This window comes from Amphiura filiformis, chromosome 2, assembly GCF_039555335.1.
Source record: "Amphiura filiformis chromosome 2, Afil_fr2py, whole genome shotgun sequence".
NCBI classification, from domain to species: domain Eukaryota; kingdom Metazoa; phylum Echinodermata; class Ophiuroidea; order Amphilepidida; family Amphiuridae; genus Amphiura; species Amphiura filiformis.
In genome coordinates, this window is record NC_092629.1 from 60,683,289 (window position 1) to 60,696,856 (window position 13,568).

General features: G+C 37.0%; 1 protein-coding gene across 1 annotated transcript in view; it reads right to left on the reverse strand.

The window, feature by feature from the left end:
* Window positions 1–7,274: 7,274 nt before the first annotated feature.
* Window positions 7,275–13,568, reverse strand: part of LOC140146491 (b(0,+)-type amino acid transporter 1-like) — a 43,726-nt gene continuing 37,432 nt past the window's right edge. Inside the window, exon 13 of the mRNA XM_072168356.1 lies at window positions 7,275–13,060. Coding sequence (XP_072024457.1) covers window positions 12,993–13,060 — 68 coding nt within the window. The 3' untranslated portion in view covers window positions 7,275–12,992. The remainder of the gene's footprint in view (window positions 13,061–13,568) is intronic.

Genomic DNA, 13,568 nt, shown 5'->3' on the forward strand with positions numbered 1-13,568 from the left:
ATTTATCAAATGAGTATGAATAAATTTACATATTGTATAAGAACGAGTGGGATATCTGTTTTCAGGAATATTAGGAATTATACGCATACACCTAATGCTTTATAAAATGATAGGTGAAGAAACCCGGGTATTCGTAGGTAACATGAGCGATTTAACAATTTCTATATTGAGTTTGGAGGTTCAAATTTTGCTATTATGATAATGAATGAATAAAATGGTAGTTTTTAGATCTCTTTCAGATGGTACGTCCAAATGAATAAGTGCTTTTACCTTAGATCAAAAATTTTTTGATGCTGTTACTTTAGCAAAATTTTGAACACTTCATTTTGATATACAAGTAGCTAACAGCAAATTTACATAATAAATAATTGTTGAATGAATCCGTATATGGGTAATAATAGTGTCCGGGGGTACCGCTTAAAGCTGTTGACAATTAATTTCCATTGGTAGGGACACTTCATTACACATGTCATGTATTATGCTGTATTCGTAAGTAACATTTCAGTATTTGTAGGTAAGAATTAGACTTTTGGTGGATATCGCAATCAAATCTTCATTTTATAAAGCACTTTGAATGTATTATTTTCTTTATGTGCGTTTATTGATACTTGAGACCCTACCATGTATATTTAATGTCGGTTCACAGTGGTTGAAAGAGGATTGAAGTAAGAAACAAAGGCACTAAAGTGACTTTAATTTGCTTAATTGCCCACAAATCGCTTAAAACCGTTATTGCAGACTTGTGAATTCCATCTTGGAGTCAGTTACGTCTTGTGGCTTTTCGTTTGAGGGCAACTATAATTAGCTTTATACTAGGGTCCACCACTGTGTTGTCTAGATCATGAGACAATGAGAAAAGTCGTTTTTGTCCATGGTATTCGTAAGTAAACTTAGCGAAAACGTCAAAGGTTACCTTCGAATAAACCAATTTGGACACAAATTACTCAGAAACCAGAAGGTCGGTAAACGTTTAAAATGAAACACACATGATAGCTGACAAATCCGAGTATTTATCCCCTTCTAATCTTCAAATCTGATTTTTCTTTCAAATGAACAGACCGTCGTCTATTTCAATACATATTTTTCAACAGCCGTATTCAGTTTTGCATGGTGGGCATGTATGTGAATTCGCAACTTTCATTGACATATGATTTGATATACAGGCCTTCGTTATGTACCAATATGGGCATTGGCATGAATGGCGGTGTTTCACAATACTGTCATGATGTCAAATTGTATTCGTAGGTAACATTCGGTTACCGAAATTTACCTACGAATACTTGCTTTTATTGTTGACATCTCAGAAATATTTAAACGCAGGCTATTGAAACTTGGTAGAAATAAAGAGAGTATTACCCTGCACCTATTGCTTAACTATTGTTTACTATTCTCTCAGTTTGTGAAAATGACACAGCTTTTAACATGTATTCGGAGGTAATGCATATTTTTTCCGAAGCCTACCTTTGTGCCATTTAGAATTTCTGGCCGCTAAACACAATAATAAAGATGTCCGAATGCAATGCATTTCAGTATTGGACATATTAAAGCTTGTATCAATTGCGCATTTATTAGTGATTTCCATTTTTTTAAAGATATATCTAGTGCTATGAAAAAATGTATTCGTAGGTAATGTAAAAAAATACCACTCAAAAAAGTATCACAAAAAATTCATAATTATGTACAAATATGTGAAACATTGAACAGGCAATCTTTGAATACACACCTTTCAGGAAATCAATTTAGATTCAATCCAATGACTTCTTTTCATAACTGATTTAGATGTTTTTAAAAATACTTTAAGAAATATTTTGAAAAAATGGGTAAAAATAGCATGTTTTTGGGTCTCTGTGTCTAAGTTTTTCACAGAAGGGGTCTTATTATATATGGCGCGAAGCGTATGATCAAGGCAAATAAACACAATACAAAAACGAATGCCAATTGATTAATACTTTTAAGTTATGGCCCTGAACATGCCGTGTACATTTTTCGTTGGATTCGACTATATACAGTTCGTTGTCACCCACTGACTTCGTTGAAATAAACTGAATGCGCTTGCTGATCGATTAAACATCAGAATGTATTAAGGGAGGTGTAATGAGCGTGAACCTGGTTTGGATGCAGAGGGAGTGTGCCTGTAACAGACACAGCCACCAGAAAAGGACCAGCTCAGATCGCGCGCCAAATAAGTTTGCAGTCCAGAAATTTCATTTTTTCTCAGCCTTGCAAAAAATAGGCAGAGGTGGGAATCGAACCCGGGACCTCGGTGTTGTAAAACCTACTGCGTTACCACTGAGCCAACTGACAATCAGCTATGAGAAGTTTGATAGTAATCCTTGATATTGCTGAATAGAATAAATCAATACTGATAGGTCTATTTATCTAATGTACGATGTTATTCAAATTGGCCTATAAACTAGGAATATAATGTGAAATGACTATCAATCGATCAATCAATCAAGTTGTCAAGTTATCAACAATCAATAATAAACCGACGTAGGCCTATCATGGAATATTACTAACTAGGCCTACTAACTAATATACCAAATAAATAAAATAAATAAATAAGTCAGTAAATAAATAAATAAATAGGCATAGGCCTAAATAAATAAATAAATACATAATGCAGAATGCAGTTACTATTTTAGTTGCAAAATTCCAAACATTCTATTCACACATTCTATTATAATTTTCTGCTATACACGCAAAGGACCTGTGCCTTTAATATGTCCGCGCCTAATCAATAATGAGTCTTTCACCATGCTCACACACCATGTTAAACTATTGTATCCCTGCAAGTATTATACTGACCAAGTCCTAACACCTCAATGAAATGGATGCTATAACGTACCCAATCAAGCGAACATATCAAGGTCATATCAGGGCGTTATACAAAGAATGGTCAAAGGTCAACGTTTCCAAAGAAGTATAGTAATAGATGTAGACACAAGCTTTCGTGCGGGAAACATAAACACATAGTCGTCAGTCGTGTGGTTTTTATGAGATTTGATACGGCGCTGAAGTCTATTGGCTGTCCCAAAATCAGTACCAGACCCGGTTTCCAGACGGCAATGTGTGTGTTGTTACAAGGAATGCAAACTCATTTTATCAATGAGTGAACCACATTGAGGAATACGACATCTATCGTGAGCCAATCTGCATTCTGTTGCCTGCAATAGCCGACGATCAGGTAAAAATTCTAAAAGCAGCGTGACTAGATATTTGCGTTAATTTCATGATACGTGTAAAACGCATTGAAAACGCCAAATTGCAGTCATAAAATATATAATATTAGTAAATCACCCAATCGAATGTTAACGTAGGTATGTGGAAAAGAACTGCAATAACAATAACAAACTATGTGCCCAAAGAGTTGTCTTTGGCATGTCCCTTTTGAAATATGACCAAAAATATCAAATTTTGGAAAAACGCCCCAAAATTTAAAACAAACACGAACCTTCCAAAATAAATATATATTAGCACTCGGCGGCCCAGTCACTACCTGCCGCTGTGATTTGGGGTAACTCATTGCTTCCCCTCTCCAGATACCGGAACTTCAAGGTCGCTCATACCCCAGCCCTTAAGGCTGCCATCATGTCCGCATGACTATAGTACTGTATTGGTAATAGCTATACGTATACATGTAAAATAATAAGTACCGGTATAGGCCTATATAAAAGTTGTTTCACAAATTGACATTTTATTTTATTTTAAGAAGGAGATTGGTACAAACAGTGGCGTACCAAGGGGGGGGGGGGGCAGCTCTTCTGTGAGAGGTCTTGGGGGGGGATGAGGGAGGAAGAGGTGGAGGAGGGGTATGAATAATGAGAGGGGGACTCCCGGGGGGTCACTCCCATTGTGGCCTGTACACCATTCGCGATAATCAACTTTTGAAAAGCACCCTAAACAAGGATTTAACCCTTGGCTAAAACAATACCCTAAACAGGTGTTTTCACACCCTAAACAGGGATTTTATTCCTTGCATCAAATTTCATACCCTAAATTTCATTTCCGCGTATTAGCAATTGCAATTTTGCTACCCTTTTTTCAAATATTTCATGTTTTTGACACCCTAATACGCGCGTATTGTGCTCACCAACGAAAAACTACCCTTTTACGCGTTTTCATTATCGCGGATGGTGTACAGGCCACAATGGGAGTGACTGGAGGAAGAGAGAAAGAGGAAGAAATAAAGAGAAATAAATAAATAGAAGTAAATAAATAAAAAGAGTGATACTTTAGCAAGGAAAGGATAAGTACAGAGAAAGGAAAAGAAAGGATAAAAATTTACTACGAATCATCGGACCTTATCCATCTCAGTCGGAGGGCCATCGTGCGCGTCATCCGTTAAAGGTCAAATTATTAACGTACGCGACCTTTGCAAAAATGACCGTCGCACTCTTGGGTATGCTTTTTTACCTTTCCCGCGGAAAGTTTCGATTTTAAATGTATCGTATTATGTGTAGCCAATAATCTTGGGCAATTTACAAATACGCTTGTATTGAAAATATCTTCACAATTCTCTACTTGATTCCCATTTTGTCTACTTTTGTTGTTAGAATTCGTGATTTTTGCGTTTGCTTTATCTTCATATTTATTTTCGTTGCTAAGGACTTCTAACCCGGATATTTTCTGTCTTAACGCTTTAATCATTCTAATTTTTAGCCAGACAAGTAATTTCAACCTTTATCTATCGATTAGTCTTTGTCCCAAATATTGAACTTAAAAATTTAATTTGTTATAATGGTTTAAATTGGTTACCCAGATTCGGCCCATGCAGGAAAATTAAGTAAACAACTTCATAACAATACCGCGTGACTTGACACCATGAACGAGTACACGCGCGCGACTTTGTTGCACCCAAGCGAGCCATTCATCTGCGTTCAGTGAAATACGCGCGCGCAGTTTAACACTGCTCGCATGAACTTTCTCAATGTTGTTGTTGCATGGCCTACTGAATACTGGTATTTTTCCGTCTTGTAAAATACCCTTTTCATCCCGGCAGGTTTTTGTCTTAACCAACCAAAAATCTTGATTTTTTAGTATGAGGATAATAAGCCATGTTTCTAATCATATGCAAATTCCTGATTTATGAACTCGCACCAGTTTTATAATATAGTAGTTTTTGTTACTCTTTTATCTCAATTCATGACAAAAATTTGTGTTTATGTGCCCATATCATATTCCTTGCAAAGCTACGGTATTTTTTGTGAACATATATGGAATGTTGAAAGCCTTTCTTATAGTTATTTATAAAATATATAGCTATTAGGAGTTGTAGAGAGAATTTTGGAAGCTTTTAAAACTGCAACCCAGACCAAGCAAATTTGAATTTTCGTTGTGTGCGTATTCATAGCGTACAGTTTAATAATAGCGCGTCAAAGTTGAATGGCCCTCCAACTGATCTGATTAGCAATCAAGCTAACTCAATCGATAAGGCGTTCGACTATGGTGCGCGAGGTTGCGTGTTCGAATTCTGGCGGAGGTTTAGTACGCTCTCGTGGAAAAATTGAGTTAGCTTTAAATATGATCCCTCTCCCTCATAATCAGCACTTAAACCCTATCACTACATTTGAGTTAATCAATTCCGCGAGAGCCACAGACTGTGGCTACCAATGACCGTACTTATGTTGAACGAAGGAACTTGGGTTGAGTTTGAGCGCCAATTTAAAAAAAAATGTACGGCTCTGGGTTCACTCGTGACTGACTGATCATCAGCTTGCAGGTAGGCAGTAGCGTTACCAGGGGGTTTGGTATCGGTCCCTAGAAATTATGGACATCACATGTCGCCGGTACACGACGGTCCTCAAAGGCCAGTTCGGTACACGACGGTCCTCTAGGCCATGTGTATAACCATACTACCTATCGGCCAATGAAATCTACGGTCCCAGCTCACCATACTGGAAGTGATTGACATTACTAGTCATCCAATCACAAGCCAGTATCCAAAATTGATTGAATGTAAACACATTAAATTCAATATAACTTGACATGTTCAAGATGTTAGCACACCAGCCCGGGCACACCAGTAAATACAAGTCTCCTACACCCTGGGAAGAAAAATCAATGTTTCAAACGATACGAGGAAACGTGCAACACGACTGAATTAAATACATTAGAAAATGCTTAAACCCAACTATTAGGCCCTGATTCATATTTAATCATCATTTAGGCCTGGGGAAAAGATTGTCTGTGAAAAATGAACAGGATGCGTATTTTTATGACGATTTGGCTAAACTTTCAAAATGTGTTACATTTCAGAAACACCAAGCTATTCGTAAGGTGGCGTAGGCTGCATGGGCTATAGGGTGATCTAGTCGGCATTTTTCTGGGAAAAAATGCTGGACTCCATATATAATTTCTATAATGGATGTCTTCATCTGTGTATGTGTATGACAGAGTTACTGAAAGTAATTTCAGACTAAAACGAAGTACTTTTATGTCATCATCTAAGCTAAGCTCAAATTTTAGTCAGAACCTTTTCTGGGGGTCTGGTTATATTTCAAAAGTTATAAACCCATTTTTCATAAATTATCTACCAAAATGTTCCTAAGATATTAGGCAAGTCCGATATGTACAAATCCATATGGGGCTAAATGAGCCTGAAAAATGTGAAGCGCACACTTGAAAGTAACTCTTAATGTTTGGCCAATACGCCACTGAGCGGGTGGGGGATCGAGGGGAGATTCTGACGTGACATACTTGACACTCGAACACTCGTCGGTGATATCATGTTTTTTGTCGGTAAATCACAAGCCCCTCTTCGGAAAACCTGGCTACCCGCCTGGCTACAGCATTGTTGATAGCAAGACCATGGACAACCTGGTGTCTCTGATATTCAGTCTACATATGGCACTGAACCCATACTCGTAATCAGTCTATATGAGACTGGATAGCTCCCTCTGCCCTCTGTTGGTCAAAATTCACGTTAGTAAGTATTTTCATCGGAGTTAATAAATATTTGAGTTAATATGCGACAGTATAGAATATAAAAGGCAGAATTTCATTACAATATTGTTCAAGGTGGCACTAAACACTCCAAGTGGGACCGCAATATACCAATATAAGGGCCCCGCAGGGCAAGAAAGCAAGAGGAACCTTAATGTAACATTGTTTAACAGTAACCGTAATGTATTGCCCAACAGCAACCTTAATGTAAAACAGAGGGCGCTAATTACTGCCGTATATTGAGTCTTTTTTTATATAGGCTTAATTTCAGTTAATATTATTTTATATTAAATCAAGAGTTATAGAGAATGATACAATAATAAGAGGCATTGCATTGTTATAGTTTTATTTTTAAATACAGAATATTTTGAAATTTCAGACCATTACAATGGGTCTAAGTTTTCAGCATTTGACAGCTTTAGTTGTTATAGTTGCATTGTTATAGCTTCATATAATTACAGATTTACAGATCATGAAGTCAGGCCATTATTTGCTAACAGGTCGTTCAACGATTCTTCATGACATGAAGACAGCATTAGTTCCTGAAGACAGTGGCATCCGTAGCGGGGGAGGCGGGGTCTCGATACCCCCGACTGTTCAAAATGTTCGGATCGCTTCGCTCGCCGCGTCTTAATAGGCAAACCTCTAATTTCCTCCGACTGAATGACAAAAGTGGGGCTGCCCCCCCCCCCCCTTTGTGCACGCCACTGCCTGAAAGAATTTTTTGTGTCCCCGAACATGCAATTACCAGTTTTCCAGGGGGAAGGGACCAAACTTAAAAAGTGCTGGACGGTATGTGCCTGTCATTTGGCCCCCTGTTTTGAAGTCGAATATGCCCACACAAATAAACACTTTGGGAAGTAAAAGCCCCTTTTACCTATTTAAAAACATGTCAAATAATGGAAAAATAAACATCTCTTGAAAATGGTGACCCCCCCTTTTTTTTTGCTGTAAGTTCGGCTACCAATGAACCCTTCTTGTAGCATTTTATCATCAAAATGTTATAAAATAATGCGGAAACTATCATATTCTCTTATTTCAGCAAAATGTGAATTTAGCAAATTTGAAAAAAAAGAAGAAAAAAATAGAATTTTGCGCCATTGTTTCGAATTATTTTCCCCGATGACCCCTGTTTTCAAAATTTTATGAAATGACCCTATTTTCCCCAAAAGTTACCCAATTACCCCGTTTTTCATTTTGTTATACCCAATAAACCCCGTTATAAAAGTACCGATAAGGTCTTACTTCCCCACGTCGGTAGGCACATACCAGGCATTTCTAAAGTTGAGTGTCCCCCACCCCACCCCACCAGTTTGTTATACAGCCATGGGCATAAAATTATATATTATACATATTATTTTAACAACATTGTGTGCCACATGTATCCATGTGTCCTACTGTACTGTTGCTACATAATATAATGAAAGACAAAGATAAAAAGATTTTATCGCGTCTGATGTCACTGTCAATTTAATACGATCCTTGATTGGTTTACACAGTTAATAGCGCGTACACGGATCGGACAAAAGGAATAGCAGCAAATGGCGAAAAATTACGTACTTTTACAAGGCAAAAAGCAGCTTTTCTAGGCATTGTTGACATGGTGCCTTCGCGAAAGAAAGTTTCCTACAACAAAGACCTAACTTTTGAGATGGTTTGCATGTTTGAAGGTGTAAAATTAACAATAAGTCGCCCGGTTATACCGCAGTGTTCAGCAAGTCATCATCACGATACTTGTAAACAACCCGTGCTCGAGTTTGATTAACAGATGACGGTAGACGCGATAAAATCTTTTTATCTCTGTCTTTCATAATAGCCTACCTGCCAAGAACATCCTCCATAAGATTATACCTTGAATCCCCGATATATGTATTAATACAATATAAAACTATACAATAATAAGACGCATTGCATTGATAATGTTATACTTTTATTTTTACAGAATAATTTGAAACTTAAAACCCAGATCCTTACGTTACAGGCCCCTTGGAAGTTTTCAGCAAATCCTCCTCACAGCTTTAATTCCCGAAGGAATTATTTCCGTCCCTGAGATGAAATGGCTAGTTTGCCAGTTTGCCTTGGGCAGTGATGGTAGCAGTTCATGAATCGTGACCTAAAAGCCAAAGTGAAGTGCGGATTTCAAAAATCAAGTGACCATAATGACCGCAAGCATGATTTTTTTTTAATTCTAGATATCAGTGAGTGACAGCAAATGATGCAGAAAAAACCAAGTTATGAAATGACAAACGATGGAAGGTCCGCGGCACTCGCCATGATTGGACATGTTGAATGTTTTTGTCATGTGCACAAACCAATAGGGATGCAACTTTGAATTTATACCTTCTATCGGTTTTATATAACTTGGCTATTTCTGTATCATTTGCCGTCACTAATATCTCAAATTAAAGAAAACACCCTTGATTCTCAAAATCTGCCCTGGTCATGATTCATGGGTGACTGCTACCTATTAATAAATGTACTACCTATTATAGTCAAGGGCAATTACACATGACTCGGATTCACTATTTGCTCAGGTGGGCAATTTTGAATTTAAGTCACAACAGATGAACTTGTTCAGTCCAGCTTCCCAGAAAGTGAGCTTCGTCTGAGGCAATTGGTGTCAAATGTTGACAGCTGGTAACAGTACGGTTGGTCGAGTTATTGCTCGTTTTCCAGCTATCAATGTTGGTAAAATAAACCGTCGCCAGAGTGCTACACTATCGTAAGTGACATTTTTGGCGAAAATGAGATTTTGACGAATTATGGAAGGCCATATAAAAACGCACATTTTAAACCAGGTTCTAAGTTTCAAAATTGCTTAATTATTTTTTAATTAATAAAATAAAATATCGTAAGTGCACTGCAATTTTAATTAATGCATGCAAGACTATCGTATGTGCCACTTACGATAGTCTTGCACGCTAATCTGGTTTTTCATTTGCTGCAAGACCATCGTATGTGCCACATACGCTACTTTATTGGGCCTAAAACAACAAAATCATGGAATGCTACACCATAGTAAGTGCAAAACAGTCTTTAACACATCACTGGCTGTGACGCTGACGGCTGTATGCGTTGTCATTATGGTGGCTAAGTTCATAGCTCCCATGACTGGTAATAGAGACGATAAATCCGGTGTTTTTAGTTTGAGATTCACTAATAAATATTGAGAGATAACATTAGGGTAAAAGGTGTATTGCTATTGTTAATGTTATGTGCCAAAATAAATTAACACTTGTTAAGAAACATAAAATTACAAAATATTGGATATTTGAGCCGAAATTATGCATATCCTAATTTAGCAATGAGTGCTACACTATCGTATGTGACACATACGATAGTGTTGCACTCTACACTTATTTCTATTTGAGTGCAACACTATCGTATGTGGCACATACGATAGTGTTGCACTCTACACTCATTTCAATTTGAGTGTAACACTATCGTATGTGGCACTTACGACATCTAAATCAGTAAATAATTCATTGATTTATTAACTTTAACACCATTTATATATTTTATATTATTAAAATCAAATTACTTTACATTTCCATGTCATTTTATGGCTACTTGGAAACAAACGGCTACGCTAAACACAAAAATGCTCCTCCTGTAAAACTGTCCAAACTGCACTTACGATAGTGTAGCACTCTGCCGACGAAACCTGTAGCGTAATACCCTGTTGTATTATAGATGGCTTGGCAAAATATGATGTTATATGTTTACATTTAGGACGCCATTTGTTATTTCACATAGGGTACATTGTAACATACCCAGTTCCTGTGGCAGACCACATAATTCTTTTTAAAACGTGAAATTGCAAAACCTTTGTTAATTTTGTGCCAGTAAGTTTGATAACATTTTTGGGATCATTTGGTTTGAAACAAAAGTTAACCCATACAAAAAGAAGAAAAGCAGAAAAAAAATTCCTATTGGGTCTTTTGCCCTGAAAGTTCTTTTAATCAGACCAACAGAGGGCGTACTGAATGTAAACACACACCAACTCATGTATAGTCATAATACATTAAAAAAAGAGAAAAACAAAGAACGCAGATGTGTTTAAACAATTTCACTGGTGATAACATTTTAAACGATGGTATAAACAATTTATTTTGTTTACCTCGGTTTAATCTGGTAAATTGTCTTCACCTTCCGCATTGTCCGTGTTCTCTTGTTCTACGTAAAAATTCAGCCTTGTAAAGATATCCCAAATAAAACCAAAATGATAAAACGACGGGAGCACAAAACGCCATTCCTATCAGACACCCTCAATCTTTTCAAAGGGTGTCTGGCAGGAATATAGTCCACGTCAAGAAGTGCCACGTCATTTTAATGACATCTATAAATTCTTTTCTGAATTCGGCACTGAGGTTAGGTAAAGTTATCAACAAAAATATATATTGATATATATATATTGAAAAAGCGAGACTTATGTTGGAGTATATATGTCACACATTATGAATAATAATGTAGTTTGATCATGTTGATTGCATATTAGAGGACGGTTGGTATATTTGTCGCACACCGCCTGGTAGAGTTCGTATCCGTTTTGAATGCACCACTGGGTGTGACAGCGTGTCACGATTGTAAATGTTTTCGTATACAAACCACGCACATCGAAAACACTCGAGGCTCTGTATGGAGAAAGCGTGATCAAAACTCTTCGGACACATCAATACAGAGCCTGTGTTGTGCTCCTGAACAAAATGAATTTCATGTTTCAATATGCATGTATTTGCACAAATATCTGGGAGCACAGGGCCATTTTCAAAAATCCATGTAGTTTGCAACGGTAAACCATGGTAAACTGAACTGCAATCATGTACGAGCCGGCAGAATGCATACTTGTCAATCAATTATTACGAAGAAAGCAATCTACGCAGGCGCATTGCTAAATTTTAGGTCGGACAGGTTGTTTAGCAGAAGTTGATGATGGTGTGAGTGGTCGTTACTCTCTGCGCTCTGCTGCCATTAAGGGCCCGGGTTCAATTCCCTGTCGGCATTATAATACACATTTTCATCATTTTGTGTCAAATTTTTCCAACTGTGTTGTATAATCACATACCGTACTTGTAATGAATATCCATCATAAAAATTACGCCTTGAATCGACAATGTATTTGTAGAGTTTATTGCGTAGATTCATCTATACTTGTTTTGTTTCTGTTGTAGACCATCAATGGTTTATATCCACGGGCTCCACATGCCTTTGGAATCAGAATCAGGAGTTATCTTGTAAGTAAGTTTCTCTGCGAATATAATCCCGAGTATAAATAGTAATTGTCGTTATGATTTTGTCATATTGCCGAATAGAATCCAACTATATCTTAGCCACCTGGATTCATGGTCCTGTTATTCTGTCAACAGAGGGCGCCATTGCTGACTTTTCAACAGTAAACAACCTTTTCGCCGTGATCGCTGCTCGCGGTCAGCGAATCACCTAACATCTTCACTTGTTAGACGGGACTGTTTATAGTTAATCGGCATTCGGCAAACAATCGTATCGACACCTGATCAGTAATGTGATATCTATAAGGCCTACTTCATACTAACCACCAGTCTAATCTGGCATGTTGTATTAAAATTCAACATGTTCAAAACTAGAATTCATCCGCATAAACTGTCCATGGTTGTTATCTCCCGTAGTTTGCCACAAGACAGTCGAGATGGATTCAGAATTTCCTCTCTCTTGTGTTCTCTTGACCCAAAGGCTGGCAGTAAAATTGCTCACATATTTGTTGGGAGTAGTCTTCACTTTCTTTGTTCTTTATATTTTATTTCAGTTCCTGTCGTTTCTTTCCATATACACCAATATACTTAATAATATTTCTTATTCTTCGCCTGGCTTGAGCATTATATTGCTTGAACCTGGTAATAGTGTGTCTCCGCACGAAGCGGTCGTTTAAGCCAAACTTGAACCAAAATCCAATATCGTGTTCATAAAGCCTCAGAAGAGTGTATCCGCCTTCCTCATGAATCACCTTCTTTTGACAGCCTCTTGTCACGTGACTCAAACGTCATCAGCGATATCAGTGACAATGTCAAGGTTCATTCTTCAAGATTGTAGCCAGATGGCGCAACTTTGAGTAACTTTTGAAAAAATAAAGTCATTTTGTCTGTAATGAAAGAAAATAACAGAATGATTTTCGATAAATTTTGCTATCACTTTAAAGAACATCTAGGTATTATGATACACTGACAAAGAATAGAATATATAATGACATAGTATTATACATGATTTATAAGAAGAATCATTTCAGCCCTTTGAAACTGTGTTTATAGCGCTCTATAAATGTATTTCATTATTATTATTATTTTATTTAATAATTATACATTACATTACTATGTTCCGACGTTTTTGATAGATAATTGCATTTTGAATTTGTACATGTGTGATTCAGTTTAAGTTACAACACATGGTAAGTCGTTGTAAAGAGATTTCGCATATAAAACACAAGTCACATATTGTACTATACAGGTTGAGTCAAAATTGTAAGAACGCATAGAAGCCATTATTATTTCAGTTTTTAAACTTTCTATGTAATGCCATTCTTTCAATACTATACGCATTTCCTTTCTCCTTTCGACATTAGAAAATCTCGCCTTAACGTTTCTTCGTAAATT